General features: G+C 41.4%; 1 protein-coding gene across 1 annotated transcript in view; it reads right to left on the minus strand.

Moving 5' to 3' along the window:
• Positions 1-21545, minus strand: part of pico — a 54350-nt gene that overhangs the window by 6022 nt on the left and 26783 nt on the right. Inside the window, exon 2 of the mRNA XM_066737168.1 lies at positions 11223-11322. Within this exon, the coding sequence (XP_066593265.1) occupies positions 11223-11322 (100 nt within the window). The remainder of the gene's footprint in view (positions 1-11222; positions 11323-21545) is intronic.

Genomic DNA, 21545 nt, shown 5'->3' on the forward strand with positions numbered 1-21545 from the left:
ACCCCCTATTTCCCATACCTCTTCCCGCGTCTCTCAGAAAATTCCACAAGGATTAATCTCAATGCTCGTATCGAGCCCAATAAATTGTCTCCAAGTGCATCGAGTCAGGAGCAAAAAGTACACACTCTCCAAGATATTCATATACATAATATATATTTACAAAGCCCAAATTTGGTCTCGCGAATCGTGCAAAGACACATTTGCATCAACCTTGCAACTCCTGATAGCATATAGCGGACTCTGAACGTTCTAACGAATTTACAGAGCAGCATCGATCCAATTGTTCACTCCGATTACGCTCGAACAAGGTGAGTAACGTAAGACAATCTTTCCATTGGAGAAACTCGATAAGCGTGGAGGCATCGACGCAGCGAGGAGAATTTGGTTCGCCAATGCAGTTCTGGATAACATTTGGCGAACGAAGTTTGCGGAATGACGACTGTTGGGCGGAATGCAACGGTGTGTGCAGTAAAGGGGGGGGGGGGGTAATGTTGTTGGCAGAGCAACAACGAAAACGCCGCGACGACGGACGAGCAGAAGGCGCGGCGAAGGAGAGGATTTGGCGAGTGAGAAGTACCACTATAAGGGGGGGGGGGGAGATTCCAGGACGAGCTTATCTGTCGCTGCACGGTTCCAATTTCTCGGCTGGCTGACGTAAGGTTTCCGATGCCGGATAGAATTCTTAAGAGCGCGTGTCGCGAGAAATCTCTCTCTTGTCGGAATGCAAATTCACTTTCGGTGCATTTTGCACTCTGCACGAATGGTATCGATTTTTTGTTGTTGCAAATATCAGTCGGAACGATCCTTCGAACGAGACTCGTTGGGCTTTTGCAGCGACAGAAATTCTCGGAGCTTTCGTTGTGGGGAGTGTGACGTGGTTCGAGGGTGAGTAATACTTATTTCGGTTTAATGATCTATTATAGGAGTGTAATAGGTTTTTAATACGTTTACTCGTAAAGTGTAAAGAGTGGAGGTTTGCGAGTGAGGAATGCCGAGTAAATTAGGGTTTTTAATGTCTCTGTTAAAATTCTGGAAAATCCTTCGAAGAGAGTCACGTGGCTTCGTTGTATTTTGACGGGAAATTTTTTTCAAATTTTCTGGAGAATCGGGTTGAAATTTGAAAGTGACGAATGAAGATATGCGAAAATAAGATGTATAATCGATTTGGAATAAGTCTTTAATATTTTTCCTCTTAATCATTAAAGTGGAGCTTACTGTACATATATATATATATATATATACATATATAGGAACAAAATGCCAAGAAAACGAAGAGCGTTAAATGACCGAGATTACTTTTTGCAATCCTGACATATTTTTGCACGATGGCACGGCATGGTTTAGCTATGCGAAGAAGCGTGCGTAATAAATGAGAATATCTGCGTTATGGGCTGTGAACGAGGCATTGTAGCGAGCAAAATGGAAGGGGGGGGGGGTGGAGTGCAGCTTGACCGGTGCACTTACTTCGTTTTCCTTTTCATTAACTCATTAACGTGCACGAAAGAGAGAGAGAGAGAGAGAGGGGGGGGGGGGACAAAGCTGGGGAGATAAAAAGGGAAGACGAATGACAGAAGCTTTTACCACAGAGTCGCCTCTTCGGTACACGTGTATATGCATCCACCCAACCGTCCTTTGAAAACTACAGGGGCTACTCTCCATACATATATATATATATATATATATATATATATATCACAAAGCTTGTATTTTTCCAAGCGGCGCTCGAGCATTTTCCGATCGAACCGAGCGAGCGACCGACCCAGCTCTCGATTATTCCCGATTTAACCTGATCCACTTTACCACCCGGAAGTCGTTTATAAATATTCCTCATCCCCCATTAATAAAACACGTCAACATAATTTGATCTCGAAAATATCAGAAATATACAAAGCGGCTCGTTGGAAAAATATTCCGTGTGGATTTTCATTGTTCTAGAAGATTTTGGAAAAAGCATGTGAATAAATGCATATGCTGTTGTAAATGATAGTAAAGTTATAATTTAAATAGTTTACCGAGTATGTTAATAGTAAATTAATCAGTTTATATAGAAACATTTGATTGTTAATCTGATTAATTTCATGGTAAATAGAATATTATAATTTCGAGTGTCGATTGCATCTGGACTGCTAATGGCATTTCATATAATTACAAGAGAGAGAGAGAGAGAGAGAGAGGAGTCAACAGGGCATTGGCAGCTTTATTAATTTCGCGTGGTCAGGTAGTTCGTGAGGGTTTTGGTAAAACGGGAAGAGAAGAAAAGGTCCGGAAGGACAGTGGCAGGGAAATGGTCATTTGTATTCTCCAAAGGAATCGTGTCTACACGACAGGCACGCGAGACTCATTCACGGTAAAACTCGAGGAGTATCCTATATCGGTATTTGGCTGGCTCTCTCTCTCTCTCTCTCTGATTTCTTTCGATTGTCTTTTCTATACACAATTGGACGCTCGGAGAACGCCACGTGGAAATACAAAATAAATGACAAAACCGATCCCTCTTTCGATCCACGGCACGTACAAAGGCAAATTTTTCTTCCGCACAAAATTCGTCATCCCGATTGAAACAGAAACCGTAAAATAATCAACCAAATTCGTCCATTCGACGAATCTTGTATTGATTAAATAAGAATTACTTGAAAAAAAATTCTAAACGTTGCTCGTAGATATTTAAGAGAAGATTCGAGGTCATCGAACCCTGTGAAATTGAACGTTCCACCACAGCAATTACAGATCTCTTTAAACACGATTAATTAGCGCAGTCTTGATATATTTACCTCGACAGGTATACATAAAGACACAGAAATACTTCGTTCTTAGTCGATCCAATTAGTTTCTTTCGAGACATTTTTTCGAGGTTGCGTGAACGAAGCGATGGTTGATTTTCGCAGGTGAATTCGGCTGTGGAGGTGTTTCAACGACCGAGTAATCGTAACGTGGCTGCTTTCTACTTGCTTTCTAGGTGTAACGAATTGGCCGGTACGCCAGTTTCGTTCGTGCTAACGCGAGGAGGATTATCGCGTAACCAGAGACGTACGAATAAGAAGCATCGAACGTTTCTCCGGCACTCGCCAGTTTGCAGCATTGTTAAAGCTATGCAAATTGTACCTCCCACTCTGCCCCAACGATCCTCGAACAGCAACAAAGTTAACGAGCAGATTTTACGAATTTTTCTCCATTTATAATTTTGTAGCCTAAGAAAATGATTAATAAAATACCTTTTTCAGTGAGATATCCAAAAATGCTATGATTGTTGCCAAAATGTGCGAGCATTTTCGGCTTGAGAACAACAAACGTTCGACGTTTTTGATATTGTCACAGTGATAATCCTTTTACAGGAAATGTATAGCTATAAATTACTTGCGCGTTTGGAAGTTGAGAAGAGAAACACATGGATGAATGAGGGAAGAACTGGTCCAATACGTCACAATGTTGCTTTCTTATTAAGAATATTCGAGGGATCGTCTTTAATGAACAGAATTAACGAATTTTTCTCAGTTTATAATTTTGTAGCCTAAAAAATGAGTAATAAAATACCTTTTTCAGTGAGATATCCAAGAATGCTCTGGTTGTTGCCAAAATGTGCGAGCATTTTCGGCTTGAGAACAACGAACATTCGACGTTTTTGATACGATTGTCACAGTGATAATCCTTTTACAGGAAATAGCGAGAAATCACAGGTACGTTCGAAGGTTGAGGAAAGAAACACTTGGATGAATCAGGGAACAACTGGTCCGATACGTCACAATGTTGCTCTCTTATTAAGAATATTCGAAGGATCGTCTCCTCGAGCAATCCGCGTGAAAATACACCAAGAGTGTTGGTGTGTGGAACGAACATCCTCGAGTCTCCTCCATTATTATTATTATGGACGTGGAGGGTGTTCCAGTTGGAAATTCCGAATATCCGACTGGATCACCCAGCGACACTAATGACGTTTCAGGACGCGAACAAATATAAACGAGTCTGGCGGATAATGGTGGATTTCGCGTGAATTTAACGACCGGTCGACCATCGACGCTTATCCGTATTATCACTGATAATAATAATAATAAATATTTTACGAATCCCGTCGGATCGCCTCGACTCTCGCGATTTTCCAATAACGCGAGAGAGTATTCCTTCTCTCGTGGAATTGTTTACATCGTTGATTCGTTCTTGTCGCTCGATCTCGCAGATTATGTAGTTTTGATAAGAAACTTTGTAGCGCGAAATTAGTTCGTAGCACTTTTTTGCGAAATTTTTAAAATCAATTTGAAGAATCTTTCGAGAGTCTGGTTCAATTCGGTCACTGTTGAACGATTCGTAGAAAAAGAGGAGAGTGTTTCCGCAACAAAGTTGCGGAGACGGAGTGGACTTTGTTGCGCCGCGTGCGAGACTCGGTGCTGCTAAGTGGTAACTAAAGTAAACTCGAGGAACGCTGGCTGACCGAGCCGAGTCGACTGGTTGGCTCATGGCTGGCCACGACTGGCGGGGAGGGGGGGTTGCTGGATCGCTGGCAAATCTCGAGTTTCCCGCGCGTGCGCACCACTCGCCAGTCTCGGCCGCGGCGGCCGCGGCTTACAACTTTGACTCCTGGTGAACCTTTTTTTTTGTTACTTAATATTCGAAATATGAAAAGAAATTTTGCTTTGTATTTTAATAAAGAAAAAATGTAGGATTAAACGAGGAACCAATTTAACAAAATATATAATTACTAGAATAATCAAAATTATATAATTTTAAAATCCAACCTTTTATTTTTTATTCCGGAAAATCAACGTTTCCGGATAAAAATGGAATTTTGCGAGATTTTCAAGCGGAGCTTCGTTCGATTTGTTTTACGCGCGAATTTTACTTTCCCGCGGAAAAATTCGCGGGTTTTTAGGCGAACGAATACGAAATGGGTCATTCGAGTGTGTTAGTGGGAGGAAAAAGCGAGAGACCACGTGACTCGTGCAAATCTCTTTTAATCGTCTTACACGATCATCCGCGTGTCTCCCTCTTCTTCTCGGTGCGTTCTGTGCGAAACAAACACTGTGGTTGCTCGATCACTGCATCAATCTGGAAATTTCTCATTGACAATTGTCTCTCATTGGCAAAAAATTGTATCGACGCGATTGGCTCGTTTCCTTGCCAGGATGATCCTCTCGTAATTAGGACCCAATTAATTTTCGATAATTTGCATTTTATGGCCGCTGGGCATTCGGTACGCACGATCTTTGCAATTTTCACACTATATATATATATATATATAGTGGATTTTTGCAAGGAGAAAAAGAGCGAAAAATAGCGAAGAGACAAGGGAGCGTTGTAAACTATTCGCCGTAACGAGGAAACGCCATTAAGTGTGATTAAAGTGCAGTGAGTATGTAAATGTGCGAGGAGTGTGCGTGCGAGCAACGCGCTCGCGCGCTATCGAGAAAATTTGTATTGATTGAAGTGTGGGCGCTCACAGGACACTTTGACGAATCAACCGTGTCGTCGGATATTTATCGCTCTACTTATCCTAATTTTCTCGTTTCTCCATTGAACAACCAAGCGAGATTGTTATTGTTATTAAATACTTTTAGTCAACGATGATCATTTGAGTATCAAATCGCTGGTAAAAAATAAAATTGCGCAAACTCGAGAAAGAAAAAATTGTCTCGTATTGTCGCTGTGAATCGTTAGAAAAATATTAAAAATGTTAGAAAATGTGTAAAAACAATAGTGTCTAAATTAATTAAATTGAAGATTTATAAAGTTTTTATTCCGTTGCTAAAAATTTATTCGCTATTAAAATTATTTTTCACCGATTTTAGGGACACGAGCAAGTATACAGTGGAGAAAAAAGTTGCTCCTGTTCCTCTCCAAATAGGATTATTGTTGCAACGGTGCGTTGACCCGACGCAAATGCCGGGGAAGATTATGGAAATGCGAGCGATAACCCAAATCGATTGCTCGGCATAAATCAAAGCAATTGTTTTCCACGAGCAACATCTCCATATCGCGAGTGGTCAGTCGCGCTAGCATTATATACATATAGGTATATACCGATCGTTAGTCGAGTCTCACGGTCCAATTCCTGCCTTTCGAACTTTCCTCGCGGTTCGCAATTACAGCCAATCAAAATACAATCGCACCTTCCGTCCTTCGTTAAAAACCAATTGGGGATTAAAAGAGCCGCTAAACACTTGCAATTATCATCTTTATACGCTAATTAAATTTTTTCAAAAAGGAACATTTTTTTCAGAAAATTTCTAAAATTGTCTCGATGGACGGTAAAGGAGCTTTGGTGTGCGAGAATGACACGACGATTATACGGAACGATTCGACGTTGAATGGGGCGGAATCGCGAATCTCGCGCGAAACGATCGACGCGAAGAAAATTGCTCCGGGGTTCAATTGGATCAACGACGAAGACATTTACGGAGCAACCGAATGGCGAATCGTGAGATTCCTCGAGCGAGTCAAACTTCCAATTAAACCTGCGGCTAATTGGTAAATTAATTAAGCAGCTCCGCGCTGCGGTTAACGGAGGATGGTGTTGCGTCTCGATCGGACAACAATTTTCCGAAACGTCGAGGGTAGCGTTGTCGTAAACGGTGAAATATGAATTTGGAAAGAATGTCAAAGGAGGGGGGGGGGGGGGGGTCAAAGTGTACGGAGGAAAAAGGTAATTTTTCTTTTCCTCGGACGTTTAACACAGTTTTCATTTTAATTGGCAGCTGCGGGGAACGATGAAACTGGACAAAGCTATACGCAAATGCGCACGGATCGACTTTCAATGCTGAAGAGACTCGCGTGTACGAGCCACGTGCGTGTCTCGTTGCTAGAAAGAAAATCCAGAAACAACGGAACACCGCGTTTTTCCAACTCGATCTTTGACAAAACGATATACGCACTCCACAATTGAGTTTTAATTGCCAGGCGCGAGGAACGACGAAACTGTGCTAAGCGACTTGGATCGACTCTCAATGCCGAAGGGTGAAAAGGGGAGGGGGGGGGGGGGTTATCCTAGATCGGGCGGAGCGTTTTCTCGCTTCTGGGCAGAAAACTCGCAAGTGGAACAAGAGGGAGAGTGTGTGGGTGAAGAGCTGCGTCGGCATTCGAGACGATCGCGTGATCACGTGACCCTCGTTTCAGCCGCGGGTAATTAACTAATGAACCACGCCCGCTACGAGCAAAGACACGCTTGGCACGCACCCACGCACCGACGATGAAAAACCCATAAATGAGTCTACCCCCACTCCCGCACCCCACAGCAACATTTGAACCCCGAAACAATCGACTTCCCAGTGAGATAATTAAGCCGAATTTTGTGCACGATGCGATGTAGCAACATTGAATATATCGATTTAACAGAACGTTGAATATATATATATATATGCGTTTAGCAGCGATTTGGAAAGATCGATTGGTTGCTCGATGCATCATCAAATATTTCCTCGGTGCAACGAGTGTTTTTCGCTGGATAATGGAGTTGTCTTAATTAAAAATTCATTACCTGTCGCTATTATCGGAGATTCGGACAAGAGTTTCCGATGCACGTGTATCTATATATATATATATATATATATATGTGTGTGTGTTGTGATAAAAATTCTGCACGCGAAATATCTCAAGAGGCATTGGCTCGTGCATTAGGCCCTTAGAACTATATATATAGGATTGAAAATTCTGAATCGCAGTGACTCGAAATGATGGGATGCACAATGGAAAAGTTCGACTCGTCATTTTTCGTTGATTTCGATCATGTTGACACGGAATAAAAGCGCAAATCTCGATAATAATTTTATGTTTGATTTGTTTAACAAGTTTTTAAAACTATAGCAAAGTTCAATTATCTTCGAATTTCTGAGATACGCGCGAATGGCAATTTGTGAAAATCGAGGGGGAAAAATTGTTGATTAATCGGTTTATTCGAAGCAGAGTGCGTTGAGAAGCTGAAGACGAAGCTGAGGAAAGTGTGTAATTGGGTTAAAGCTGCGAGCCTAGTGACGAAATTAGAATCTGCACTGCGAATCCATCCAAAGCCAACTCTGTGTAATATTCCAGAGAGGTACCTGCCACTTTCCCAGAATTTCCCGAGATTTTCCCCACACGCAAAGGTCCACGCAGCATCCTCCGAACGACCCGCTCGAAAATTCCAACTAACTTCTCTTCATCTTCCGTGAAAAAGCGTCGATTCATCTCGACACCATTCGCAAAGGCATAAAAACTCACGAACCATATCCAAGTATAGCAAAATTAGCTTGAAACATTTTATCAAACTTTTGATCGACTAATTTCCCTTAAATTGATTACGCGTGAAAGAAGGCGATATGCGAGCATCTGAGTTTTTGTCTTACGAATAAACGCAATTAAAATGTTTGCGGTGAAACTAGAAATTTCTTTCTTTCACTCTTCATCGTCGATTCGTTAATTACTGACGAAACTCTATTAAAATTAAAATCAAAGTTATAAACTCTGCAAGAACCGTGTTTAGCACACTTTCATATATATATATATATATATATAGTCTAAGCAACAATGGAAGATCCTTCGAATCCGTTTCATAATTGGGTCACCCGCTCGTTAGGAATAAATTAATACACAGAAGTATATTATCGAGTGATGGGAGATGCTGACTAACGTAGAATCGCGAGATGAATAAAAATGGACGCCTGGCGATGCAGTGATAAATCGGGTGATTTTGTTCTTTACGAGGGAAAAATGGCAAAAATTATGATGGAGTTGTTGGAAAGGAACGGACGGGTGTATGGATGTTAAGTGTGGGTGGTAAATCATTGGTGAGAGGGATGAATTTTGAAAGAGCACGGTGCGTGGGCGACATATATATATATATATATATATATGTATGAGTGTGTGTGGTTGAACGCGAGCGATTATATTATAGTTTTGCCATGATATATCAAAGATGAATAAGAGGCCATTGAATATTGCTGGCTAACGAGCTTCGCGAGTGGAATAAAACGCAGAAGCAGCTATGTAGATGGAATATGGAATATTGCTGGCCAGGCCTCGCAGATGTTCTGTCCGTGAGCAAGCACGCGAGTATGTATGTGTTCGAGACCACACGTGCGTTCGTGTGTGTGTTCAAAGTACAAAGATGGGGTCATGAAACTGCAACTCGCTGTATTCACGACGGATTATTAAAGTGGCGCTGCTAACAGTGTTCGGTATAGATCCGAGGTGATACGAGTATGTGTGTGTGTGTATAAAAGATTTTTTTTATTTTTCTCGATAATTTTTCTTTTAACTTCAAAGTGTTTCTCGACGCTCATTTTCTTTCTTGGTGAACCAAAGACGAGGTGTGATTTTTCTAGCGAACCCAGAATTTCCCTCCGTGAAGGGACCGTGTGTGGGAATGCGAGACGAAGAAAGAAAATTATATATGATATTCATGCTAATTGTTTCACTTTGCGAGAGAAATTTAGTCTTTCGTTATTTTAATTTTATTTTGTACTGTTTTTTGTGGCTTTCATTTCTCTATTTTCGCGTTTGTGGATTGTTTTTAGCTGTGATGGGTTTAAACGCTGGTTTATTAGTGAGAGTATTTGGAATCACGAAATGTACTCAGTAGGAAAAATTGTTAATTAGGAGAGAAGAAATTAGAATTGATTGATATAAAAAGGGGTTTTACATGTATAATAATAATTCCAAATTTTGTTAACCTTGGAATAGTTGATTCGAAGATGAGGAAAAATTTGAGAAAAACGAGGAAAAGTGGTAAATAGTGGAAAAAGATACTTTACAACGTGTGGATAATTCCTTAAATATATAAATATAAAAGAAATACTGTTTTTCGAATCTTTATTTCACGGCCGCATAAAGTGGTCAACTAGAGAGAAAAGTAAAGAAAAAATGGAGGGTTGGTTCGAGGGAAAAAGATGCTCGTTTAAAAAATTCATAAATTTCGGAATAGAAAAGGAAGCGCCACTTTTATCCCGATATGGGGCGCTTGGTATAAAAATAAAGGGTGGAAAGAAAAGCGATTGAAGTGGAGGGAAAAACTGGCATCGACGTGGAGCGATCGTGCAGGATCGAGGGAGAGGACCTGGAGGAGCGTTAACTTTCATCGGGACTCCTTTTTTCTGGCCGAAAACGAGCGGCCAGCGGGCAGAATGGTTTGAACAATGTGGCCGGAGAATCGTGCGTTCATCGTGTAACTTTTCGACCGGACAAAACAGGCTACTGAGAGACGTGTGTAAAACGTGTCTCATCCACGTGGCTCTTTACAATCTTGGCTGGAAAAACGTCTGATCACGTGGCTGGATCGGGCACGAAATATGAAAATAAATTGCTGATTCTTTGCGAAAATTCTACCTTGTTTTTTTGCGTGTGTAAATTGAAACTTGATCATTCTATTTATGTAATATTACAGAAGTGTGTATATATGAAAATTATTTGAAATATGTTGAAATTTCGGGTAGAAAATTACTCGCAGATAAATTTTGTATAACGTTTGTTCTGTGTTCACATAATTTAATTAACGAGCTTAATTGCAATATTATTAACTATACTAAAAATATATTTTAAAAAGCAACAAAATTGTGATTGATTTTTACTTCATTTTCATATTTGTCCTTTATATACAGGGTGTCCCACGAACGGTGGCCATGCCAATATCATCGGATAGGGGACAAAAATCTAAGTAAAAAAGTTGTAAAAACTTTTTTTGTAGCAAACTTGGTTAAAAAGTTATTTGCAATTAAAGATTATCGATTAAAGTAGCCTTTCTTAAAGAGGAAGATTGTTTTGGTCGCATTATAAGACCAAAAACGCTAAGATTCTGTGAATTAAGGTACTAAGAAAAACACAAAGCCAAACATCCACTTGAGCCTGTGGTGTGTTTATGTTTTGATTGTTTTTATGGCACTCGCACTCGAAACTGTCGATCAGCCTTCAATCACGACAATAGCTTCAAGTGGATGTTTGGCTTTGTGTTTTTCTTAGTATTCTAATTCACAGAATCTTTCTGGCCTTATGATGCGAACAAAACAATCTTCCTCTTTAAGAAAGGAGCTACTATGATCGATAATCTTTAAATGCGAATAACTTTTGAACCAAAAGTGCTAGGAAAAAAGTTTTTACAAGTTTATTACTTAGACTTTTGTCCACTATCCGATGGTATTGGCATGACTATCGTTCGTGGGACACCCTGTACAATCATGGACAAATATCTGGTACAATTTCAATATTAAATATAACGTATATAGTCAGATAATAACAATTTGAGTAAAAATAGAAAATTATAGACTCACCCTCGAGATTAGCCATGGAGAATCTATAGCTGTCGATTCTCGGTGTGTTAATATCCGAGTTGAATGGCCTGAGAGTCGCGGAGCTCACATTATCCAGACCCTGAAACACGAAATGAGAGACATTGAAAATTCGGCCACGAAGTACACTTAATTTTATAGATGCACGCTATTTTCACCTTCTCGCACCATTACCACAAAATTACATTTAGAAACCTGGCAACATTGCTGGATAAAACAACATTAAAACGAAACACGGTTGAACGAGACGCAAAAGTTGAATGGTTTTAGGCGCCTAGAGGCAGTTTCGCCAGATGTAAAAAATATCGAGGCCAGTTATGTGTTATATATATCCCACCTGGAACTTCCGGAAAGCCTACATAGTTTTAAGCCTTATAAATAACACGACGAGAAAATAAAAATTCATAAAGGAGACGAGTGTCTATTGTAGAGAAGCTCTCGTAGAACGGAGGTTAACGAAAAGTTTTTCCACGACAAAGTGGTTTAAGAATTTTCGCGCAGGCCAGCGCCTATATAGCTACAATGGCTTGCTCTCGCACTAGCCTAGGGACTTCCGGGTTTTGAATCATTAACCGTAAATAATGTAGGAGAGCAGGCCTTCTAGGTAAATCTCTGTGTGAGAGGATACACACACGAGCTTATAGGGCTCACGATACACCGAAACACGACTATATATTCGTGTGCGGAATGTTGTAGGACGGTTAATCAAGCGGCAACTCGCACGTTGAACAAACAATGTAGCCAATATTTTACCTCAACGCCTGTATTCTACGTGTTTGTACCTCGTCTTTCCCTCCTTTATCAACCCCCCCCCCCCCCCTTCACTCGTTCTCCCACAATTAAACAAACGAAACACACCCTGGAGCGTTAATTCGTTAATTATACACATACTCGTTAATTATTAGGAAATGTTAATAAGTACTAAATCGTGTTAAGAAAATTTGATAAAACTCGCGAGGCGTTCATAAATATATGTTGGATGGGTGAAGCTGTGCAATTAGGTAATTATTCTTTGTTCCCATGCACGTAGGATGAAAGGACTCGTCTGTTGTGGCTGTTTGGAGTGTTGCACTCAAGGTCAACAATCAACGCGTAATACGGTATTAATTTAATTATGCGTACAATTTATCGACGTGCGTGATCCGATTAGTTCAACTGGACCATGAAGCAAATTGCGATCTAGTATAATTTACAAATCTTTGCGGTGATAATTTTCTAAATTCAAGGAATTTGCTAAGTTTTTGCGTGATTCATTTATTGTTATTACTATTAATTTGTAGATTTTTCCATTGGCTCATTAGAACGTAGTTGCAATTTTTTGGAGGTAAAACCAGCCAAAGAGGAATTTTTACGTTTTTTTTTTTCAAGTATATATATACAGTCGGTAGGTGTAATTCTTCGGGAAAAGACGACAGCCACGTAGGAAGATTGCTGGCTTTCAGGACTGGCAAGGGAAAAAGAATAAAGGGAAGCACCGAGAGAGAAAAGCGCGAACCATGAGGTCCGAGTTCCCAGCACGGAGCGCCAGTTTATTTTCAACCTGCGCTTTAGCAGCTTTTATTGCCACCGATAAAAAATACGTGGTGGTTTCTTTTTTAATTAGTGCAACCCACAGCACACCCCCCCCCCCCCCTCTTAAAGTGGTTACAGTCTCTTTATCCCGATGTTTTACCTTGGGAAGAAAATTTCGCGCTTAACAGGGTCTATACTCGCTAAGTTTGTAGAGAAAGAGCATATATAGTTGGACTGAAAGAGTTTAAAAGTCAGATTTTCGTCATTGATTTTACTCGAATCCTCCGGAGAGTCAAGATTCGACGGAGAACGAAAGGAGCGAAGGTGGGAGAATAAATAGTTGGAAAGTGGGCAGTCGTTGCAAAGTTTGCAAAGTCGAAGGTGAGAAAATTGCGGGAAAGGCGAGATACGTGGCTGAGAATGGAGTGGCTGGGTAAGAAAGAGGAGAGGAATTGTGGAAAGTGAGAAAAGTACGTGATTCGTCATTCTTCGCAGAGTTGGTTTCAACTTTATATATATATATATATATATGCAGCTCCTAAAGTGATGTTGAACAAAGCCACAATATCCAACGATTAACCAAAAAATTAATTCACTTCATTTTCCTGTTACGTAACAAAAACGAGCATTGAATTTTTATTAGTGTGAAATTTTTGTAAAACTGTCAAGAATTAAATTGCAAGGCAGAAAAAAGGGTTGGAAGGTAAGTTTGTGGAACGCGAGACGATAAAGGGCCTGCGCAACGTGTGCAGGGAGAAAAGGTCGAAACACGAAAGGAGAAACTTGTGGAAAATTGCGCTTTTCCCGAAAGCTCGTAAAACTTTTCTATATATATGTTCACTGGAACGATTCTTCCGGTACCAGAACTAAGCTTCTCGAGTTCATCCTAATCTTTCGAGGATTTCGATGCATTCGAGGAACTTTCATCGAGTCGTGTTAAACAAAAACACATTCCTTGTGTGTGTGTATATATATATATATACAGGATGTTTCAGATAAAACGCCCCAGACCATTGACATAACATGCTGTTTAACTTCGTAATTATAAGAGATGGCAATTTTTATTACAAGACCTTTTTAAACGCAAATCAAAAGAAGCTTCAAAAAGGTCTTGTAGGAAAAACTGCTAACTCTTGTAATTACGAAGTTAAACAGCATGTTATGTCAATGGTCTGGGGTGTCTTATGTATATATACATCCTTAAAACGTAGAAATTAAAAATCGACACTCTCGAATACCAAAAAAATGTTTCTTGTCAAAAAAGAGGAAATTAACAAAGTTGAAGGTAAAAGTGCGTTTATAATGAATTTCCTTCGATTCAGCGTGGAAATTCAACCTCGGACCGAGATAAGGGGCTCCAGGCTGGTTTTGCATAATCGATGCAAATTTTTTACAACCCGTATATATATACGTACATAAATACGAGCTACTGCAGCGTCCTCGGCAGCCTTGTGGCTCTTCCACCTAAACAGCCTCTCCATTTGTCCGGGAATGGAGTGTCTCGGCCTCGCGCGCGAAAATCAGATTTTCCCTCCAGCCTCGAAGCACCGCGCTTTTTGGGGTCCCATATATGCTGACGAGTATCGCGGAAATTGAGAGTCTCGACTCTTCAGGGTGCTCGGCTTAACTTGCACGAATGATCCACTCGCAAGGAGCATCGCTTTTACGCACGACATCGCTCGACATTATTACACTCTTCAAGGTCGAATCGAGCAAATTTCCTTCTCGATGATCGTGTTTCGCAGTTTTCCTCATCGAACCTCCTTTAGTTGGTCGGTTTGAGGATATTCCTCCTCGGAACGAGATTTGATTCGCTTTGAATCGTGGCGATAAACTTTGTGGAGTTTTGACCAGGGAATTTATCAATTTTCGCAGGTCGAAGTTGAGCGATGGAAAATTTATATTTCGAGTTTTACGAATTTTGCCGGATTAAAGGATCGAGCTGTTTGTTGTTAGTGAATCTTGATGAGGGACAGGGGGGGGGGGGTGGAAAATAATGGTGGAAAGAAGAGTCGAGCAGGCGCTCCTCGTGACGTTCGCATCAAGGTGGATGACAGGCCTTGAACCCGGAGCCGCTCGCTCGACGACACTGATCCTTCTCCTCGAGTATTCCCAAAGTTCTTCAGGATTGGCTCGCATAACCTTTCTCCGGCGCGATAAAACGAGTCTCTTACATCAACGTCCGCAGAATCACGGCAATTTCTTCCTTCCAATCGACTTTTCCCCGCACTTGCGACTCGCGAACAAACTTCTTCAAGATCCTATCGTCCTTGCACTCGAACCCTGAAGAGCCGACACCATTTTCTAATGACGAAAATTTCTTCCACTACTAAAACTACACACATATATATATGTGATTACACAGAGTTCTTCAGGGAACAAACGAAGGGGAAATTGTTATTTTCACTGGAGAAGCTGAAGAGTTTAGGGAGCGAGGAGGGTTTTGTTGCTTGTGAAATTGATAGGAGGGGGGATAGTGTTTTTTACATACGATTTCCTCAAAGAGGGATAAAATTTGACAAAACGACAAACGTGGATGTTGAATCTCGCGTGGACGGAGAGTATCTCTATCGGCAGTGGTACGAACACTGCTCGACGATTGGCGAGAGGTTCAACGTGGAGGCGACCGGCGGAGAGTCCTCCCCCGTCTTCCCCTTTCCCTTTGGACCAGGGGGGGGGGGAGAGGGGAAGAGAGAAGGATCGCGCGTACGTGTGCGTCAACGCGTACCACGTTCGCGCGTTGCACGAAAAGTACGAGTGGGATAACTGTCCTTTGAAACGTGTGTGTGTGTGTGTGTGTGTGGGAGAGAGATGGACTTTTTGTGTGTGGAACGAATCGAGAGGGAAGCAAGAAAACACATGTACGAGTTGAGAGAGAGAGAGAGAGAGAGAGAGAGGGGGGGGGGGAGGGGGGAGGTAGAGGTGCGCATGTGCGTCTATCGATTCCGGGAGACTCCCGCAGGAACTCAGGACGCGAGAGGGAAAGAAAGGGAGGGAGAGGGGAGGGTAGGGCAAAGGGGGAGAGCGGTGAAAGAATTTTTTCAGAATTCACTCTATATTATATATGTATATGCACACACGGTTCCAATACCTTTAAAACGTGCCTCGAGAGACCCTTCGACCTTGCCAAACGAGCATTTTCCAACACCTTGCGTCATTTCTCGTTTATTCATTTTTTTGATACAATTATGAGCAGTGTAAACTGGAAAACTCTTTTGCAATAAGCGATAATTATTGAAATTTTCAAGGAATTTCTCTGAAGCAATTTTATTCGTATCGGTTTTTAATTAAGGGGATGATCGAAGGGACGAGCGAACGTTTACACTCGCAACGATAATTCGTACGATCGGGAGATTCACGGTCATTGTCGAATATATATATATATATATATATATATATATATATAGGTTCTGCAACGAGATGCAATATCGATTTTATTCCTCTCGAATCTTGTCGCGGTCGAGCGAATTTAATTACAGGAGCGCGCGCATAACAAATGGCGTTGAAAGGATTTAAATGGATTTTCATGGAAAAAGTTGGAGGATTTCCGGTGCGGGAATTATCGTCGTTGGGCGAACCTCTCCTGTTGGCGCGAAACGTGCAAAGCCCTGCTGGAAGCTTCCAGCTACGAAAACAAATTTGTTTCGACTTTGTTTACAAGTTCTCTCTCTCTCTCTCTCTCTCCGAAAAGTGAACAAACTTGTGCTCGACGGAGCTTCAAAGGGATTTTCATTTTAATTCTAATTGCATCGTGATATTTCGTTTGATTTCACCCACGTTTAACCCGCGTTTATGCCACGAGAAACCTCGCGTTATTCCACGTCAACTTTTGCAATAAATTAATCGCCAATTTTACGCGCTTCGTCGCGCAATTATGTGCAATTTCTACAAAAAATAACGAAGCAACAAAGTTACGAAGAAACGAGTTATAACCCTGCAACAAAATTACTTTATACAATTTTTTATTTACATCGACTCATTATTCTTATTTAAGTTTGATTTTACGCGCCAGCAACGTTCCAACCGAGTATTTCATTTGTGGCTATGACAAGTTTTCGCAAATTTATGAATTTCTCCCTTTCCACAATGTGCGCAGCAACATAATGAGTCGGACATTCTTATTGTACATGTATTTATGCTTTATCACAACGAAGCAACATTTGATTCAGGTTAACGCGATCATTGTTCAGCGTAATTATTGGCGATAAATCATCGAGGAGCATCGATAAATTGCAATATATATTCCAGGGTGAGTGGAGGACTCGTATATTCGAGACGCGTTTAGTTTGCATAGCAAAGTCCTAAAGCTAGGTTAACAGTGGCATAAATGAGGAGATTTAATGGATTGCACGAGAGAACGATGATCGAGTCGACGACGCGCACCGAAACCTCATCCTCGCGCGTTTCTGTCACTCCTACACACGTACCATTCGAGGGAACGTCGCTTTACCTTCCATTATACGGTTCTCACGCGGAAACGCCAGCTCCATTATTCTCCTCTCTCTCTCTCTCTCTCTCTCTCTCTCTCTCTCTTACATACAAAGTGCACACACGTGATTTCTACCACAAAATAAAGCAACTTTGAAATTAAATTTAATTCGAAGGTATTACAGAAAATTTTAGCAAAATTTCAAAGTAGGTTCATGACAAATGTAGAATTATTTTTTAGAGAATAATAAAAAGAATTCATGACAAATATAGAATTATTTTTTAAAGAATAATACAAAAAATATCTGTATACATCGATAATTCGAAAAAGCGATTATGCAAAATCAGAGAAAGCTTATCGAAGTTTGAAAAAAACTTAGGCTTCCCGTTCGAAGGCTCGAGAAACTTGCAGAAAAGAGTGTCCTATTTATACGAACGTCCGTGTAGCTCCGAAAACTAATATGGTAAGAGGGAAATAAGTGGGAAATGTTACATAATAAGAGCGATGGAGGATACCAAAGGCTTTTTCGGGTTAGCGGAACGAGCAACAAAATTCCAAATGTGTTTTTCCCCGCGACGGAAGAATCCCTGGCGAGATTTATGCGTTGCGAAGGTTCCTGCGATGTTGAAATATTCCAGGGGGTTAAAAACCTGCGCGCGTCTCGATGCCCCGTAGTCTGCCACTTATCCGAGGCAAGAAAAATTTAAGGTACATATATATATGTATATAGAGACTCGAAGAAAATGCGAGGATGAAAAGAGTTTTTTATTCGCTCGATAAACGGTTGCGCGTGCTGCGATGTCGTGTATATAGCACACTGCACCCTCTTAATCATCTTTCTTATATATATATATATATATACTCCTTTCACTCCTTTCTTCAAGCTCCGATACTGCCACGACGAAGAGTCTCGCGAAAGACACGCTCTTCTTCAATGGAGAACGCGTCGACCCTCGGAATATGCTTTGAAAGAACTTTTTTCTTCAAGCCCGCTTCCTTCCGTTCGACGTCAGCCCCGAAGCTGCTGAGATGAACAAAAAAAAGCGATAAAAGATGACGCGATTAATAACGATCCCGGTGATTGGATCTCGCGTCGTTGCACCAGGTGTAATATCTCTTTTCGTTGGTGTATCTGCTGTTAGGATCCGAGGAGGGTTCCTGAAGATTATCGCTTGGAGAAGTTATCAATTTTTACTCACGTCATTTTCCACGTTGACGAAGATCGAAACACGAGTGATAAAGTTAGAGGGGGGGGGGGGGGGGGTGGAAAATGGAGAAAACTCGAGGAAATTGCGAGATAAAAATTCTAACGACGATGGGTCCCTTTTGATTGGATGATTGGACCGGAAACGGCGCGGCGGTCCTTTCAAGTCCTCGCCGCTTATCATTGATCGTGCGATTCTTCGGGGAACGAGAGAGAGAGAGAGAGAGAGAGAGAGAGAGAGAGAGAGAGAGAGAGAGAGAGAGAAGGCATGTCCACTTCCCTCTCTCTGCAAATTAGATAGTGTAGTGAAAAAAGCCCACCTAAATGGATCAACTTCCCTTTATTGTTGTGAAACGGTCCCGGCCATTAACGCTTTATCGTCGGACAGATGGGTGAGCTATCGTGTTCGCTGTATATATGTGTATGTACTGTCTGGTGACGTCACAAGTTCTTAGTATGACGAGCCTCGAAATTGATAATTTTTTAGCAAAACTTTCGTGACTCGAGGGAAGTTAAATGGTACACTTGAATTTTAAGGACGTTTCAAGGTCACCTTGAGTGAACTTTACACAAATAACCAGAACGAAGCTTTTCGGAAGGTCAAAGGGAATGGTCGTTCTTGCTGGTTGATAAATCAGGTCGTATATATATATATATACTCGTGTATATTCCCCAAACTTGCCACACCAATCCTAATGCTCGGTTCACCACTACACGAGCAACAATAGTACAGCGTTCGCAGACTCTCCTCGTAAACCTTACCCACGGAATGATTAATTGCACGAGACCTTGGGCCACATAACGCTGTATCAATCTTCAAAGACAAGATACAATCCCTGACTGCGATAGAAACCTCGCACGAGATTGATGGAAGCAAGAAGACTATTCTGTGTTATATATATAAGTGTATTGTAATTTTTTTTACTTCTTTTTATTATCGTTTCCTAGTTTTTTGTGGAAAATCACTGGATCCTGTGGATCGTGGCAGGATTGATTTGACTTGTTTCGTTAGAGTGATAACAGGAGGGGGGGGGGGGGGGGATGATATAACATCACGTGGAGAATGTGGATGTCTCGGTGATTGGGCACGGCGAAGAAGGGCAAATAATGCTAATGGACACGGGAGAGTCTCGCTCGTGCGAAATAAAAGCTGTCGGCAGGATGGGAAAGGGGGGGGGGGAGTGGCTAGAACGAGGAGAGACGAGAAGGAAAAAAAACCAAAGGGGCAAAAGTAGCTGTGGCGAGTAAAATCAGGACTGAGAGGAGGTTGAATGAACGTGTAACGAATGAAGGGGAGGGGGGGGGGGGGGTCTGATCCTTGGAAACATACGTGTGGCACGTAGGAAAAAAAGGAGTGTAGAAAGGACCAAAGAGAGGGTGATGCCTAAAGAGAAGAAACGTTGCTGAGGATCGCAGAGACAGCGTTGATGAGAATGAACGAAACCTTTATATATCCGTACAGTGGCTGGCGGAAAATTGCGAGGAAAAAATGTCGTTTAAAACGAAAGCTAAGTGCCAGGTATAAGAAAAATGAAGGCTCGATGGAAAAATGGCAGGGTTATTTCTTAATTTTAATTTAATTTAATTTAATGGCTGGTGTAAATTTTAGGTTTACTCTGTTGCGCGAGAGAGAGGCAAGACTCGGGCAGCGAGGAAAGTGTTTCAATTCGAATGAATCGTTCCTTGAACAGGTCCAATGAAACGATTTGTTTTACAACAATACAAGCTCGATTTTGTGTGCGTTAAATTTGTTTTTCATATCTTTTCAATTCGATGAAGTGTATATCGATATTAAATAAGTTATATGTGATCGTCGGTGGGAGATATTCGATGCCAGAATTATTTCAACGAAATAATTTCTCTCTGTATAAACCGTGTATACAATTAATAATAATTATAACGCAAGCTTCATAAGTATACAAAAGATTGTGAAAAGCGAAATAAACGATTATTCCAGAATAGAAAACCGACGAGCCTCGAGGAATTGTATATAAAACAACTATATCGCGTGACAAAGTACAAGTTCGAAGCAAGGAAAATCAGTTGAAAAATGGTGGACTAGAAGATTGACGAATTTCGAGGAAAATCGGTGAGAAAAAGCAAAGAAAGTAACTCGAGTTGTCTCATGTGATAAAGTTGGAGTTTCTACGAGGGAATTAGCCGAAAGCCCGTCGTCCTCTTTATCGCTCCGTGGTTCTCGAGATTACCGATAAAAACAAGTTGGAAGTTCAAGGGGGAGCCAGGAACACACACACACACACACACGTAAAAAATATCTACAGGAACTCGTTGCTAGCACTCGCAGTATGCAACGATGCGCGAAATATGCACTTTCGAATGGAAAAAAGGCGAACGGATCGATGGTGGGGGAAAGAGGGGGGGGGGGGGGATTGAAAACCCGGTAGACGATAGGGAATTTCGAAGCGTGTATCGCTGGGACAAAGCTCGTTGGACATTTGGAATTATAACAATGCGCAAACAGGATGCCAGTTATCTTCCTGACGACGCAGCCTTTTACGATAAAACGCAATGTGTTGGAACACTCCACGCGCGTATATACATACATATATATAACATTATAGCAATGCAGCGAAAGAAACGAAACTTTAAAAAACTGCTGGATATTCCCGAACCATCAAGGTCGCTCCAACGCGAACTCGGTCGAAGAATTTTCTCGGACGAGGCGATATTTCGATAAAGAAAATTTGATAAACACCCCACGCGAGACACTCGGACGTTATTCCGCAATTCCAAAGGAGAAATTTGCGTATTCCGGGGAATCGCGCAAAGGGCGAGGGTTTAATTCGCAACGAGGTAGAAATTTCCACGTGCCGTTATACACGCTCTTTCGCCGCTCTAACTGGCAGATATTTAACTACCGCGCGCGCGGAGCACGCAGACCTGGTGTATTATGTCTACCACTCTGGAGCGAGTGCACGCCCGACGCTTTTCTCCTCTGTTCCTCGTTAGAAAGCAATTTCGCCGAATAACTATTTAATATCCGTCGCTGGGAATTAATTGTCATCGTTGGAGACTAAACTTATTCTTGCGAAATAAGTTTTATTATTTTGCGAAGAGCGTAATATTTTTTTGCAGGAGTCGCGAACGAGGGGAGTGTGAAATAATTGAAAAACTTGCTTGGGGGGGGGGGGGGGGGGGG

The sequence above is a fragment of the Prorops nasuta genome, unplaced genomic scaffold (genome assembly GCF_024137725.1).
Source record: "Prorops nasuta isolate Cenicafe-Biocafe unplaced genomic scaffold, Cenicafe_Pnas_1.2 PNAS00017, whole genome shotgun sequence".
NCBI classification, from domain to species: domain Eukaryota; kingdom Metazoa; phylum Arthropoda; class Insecta; order Hymenoptera; family Bethylidae; genus Prorops; species Prorops nasuta.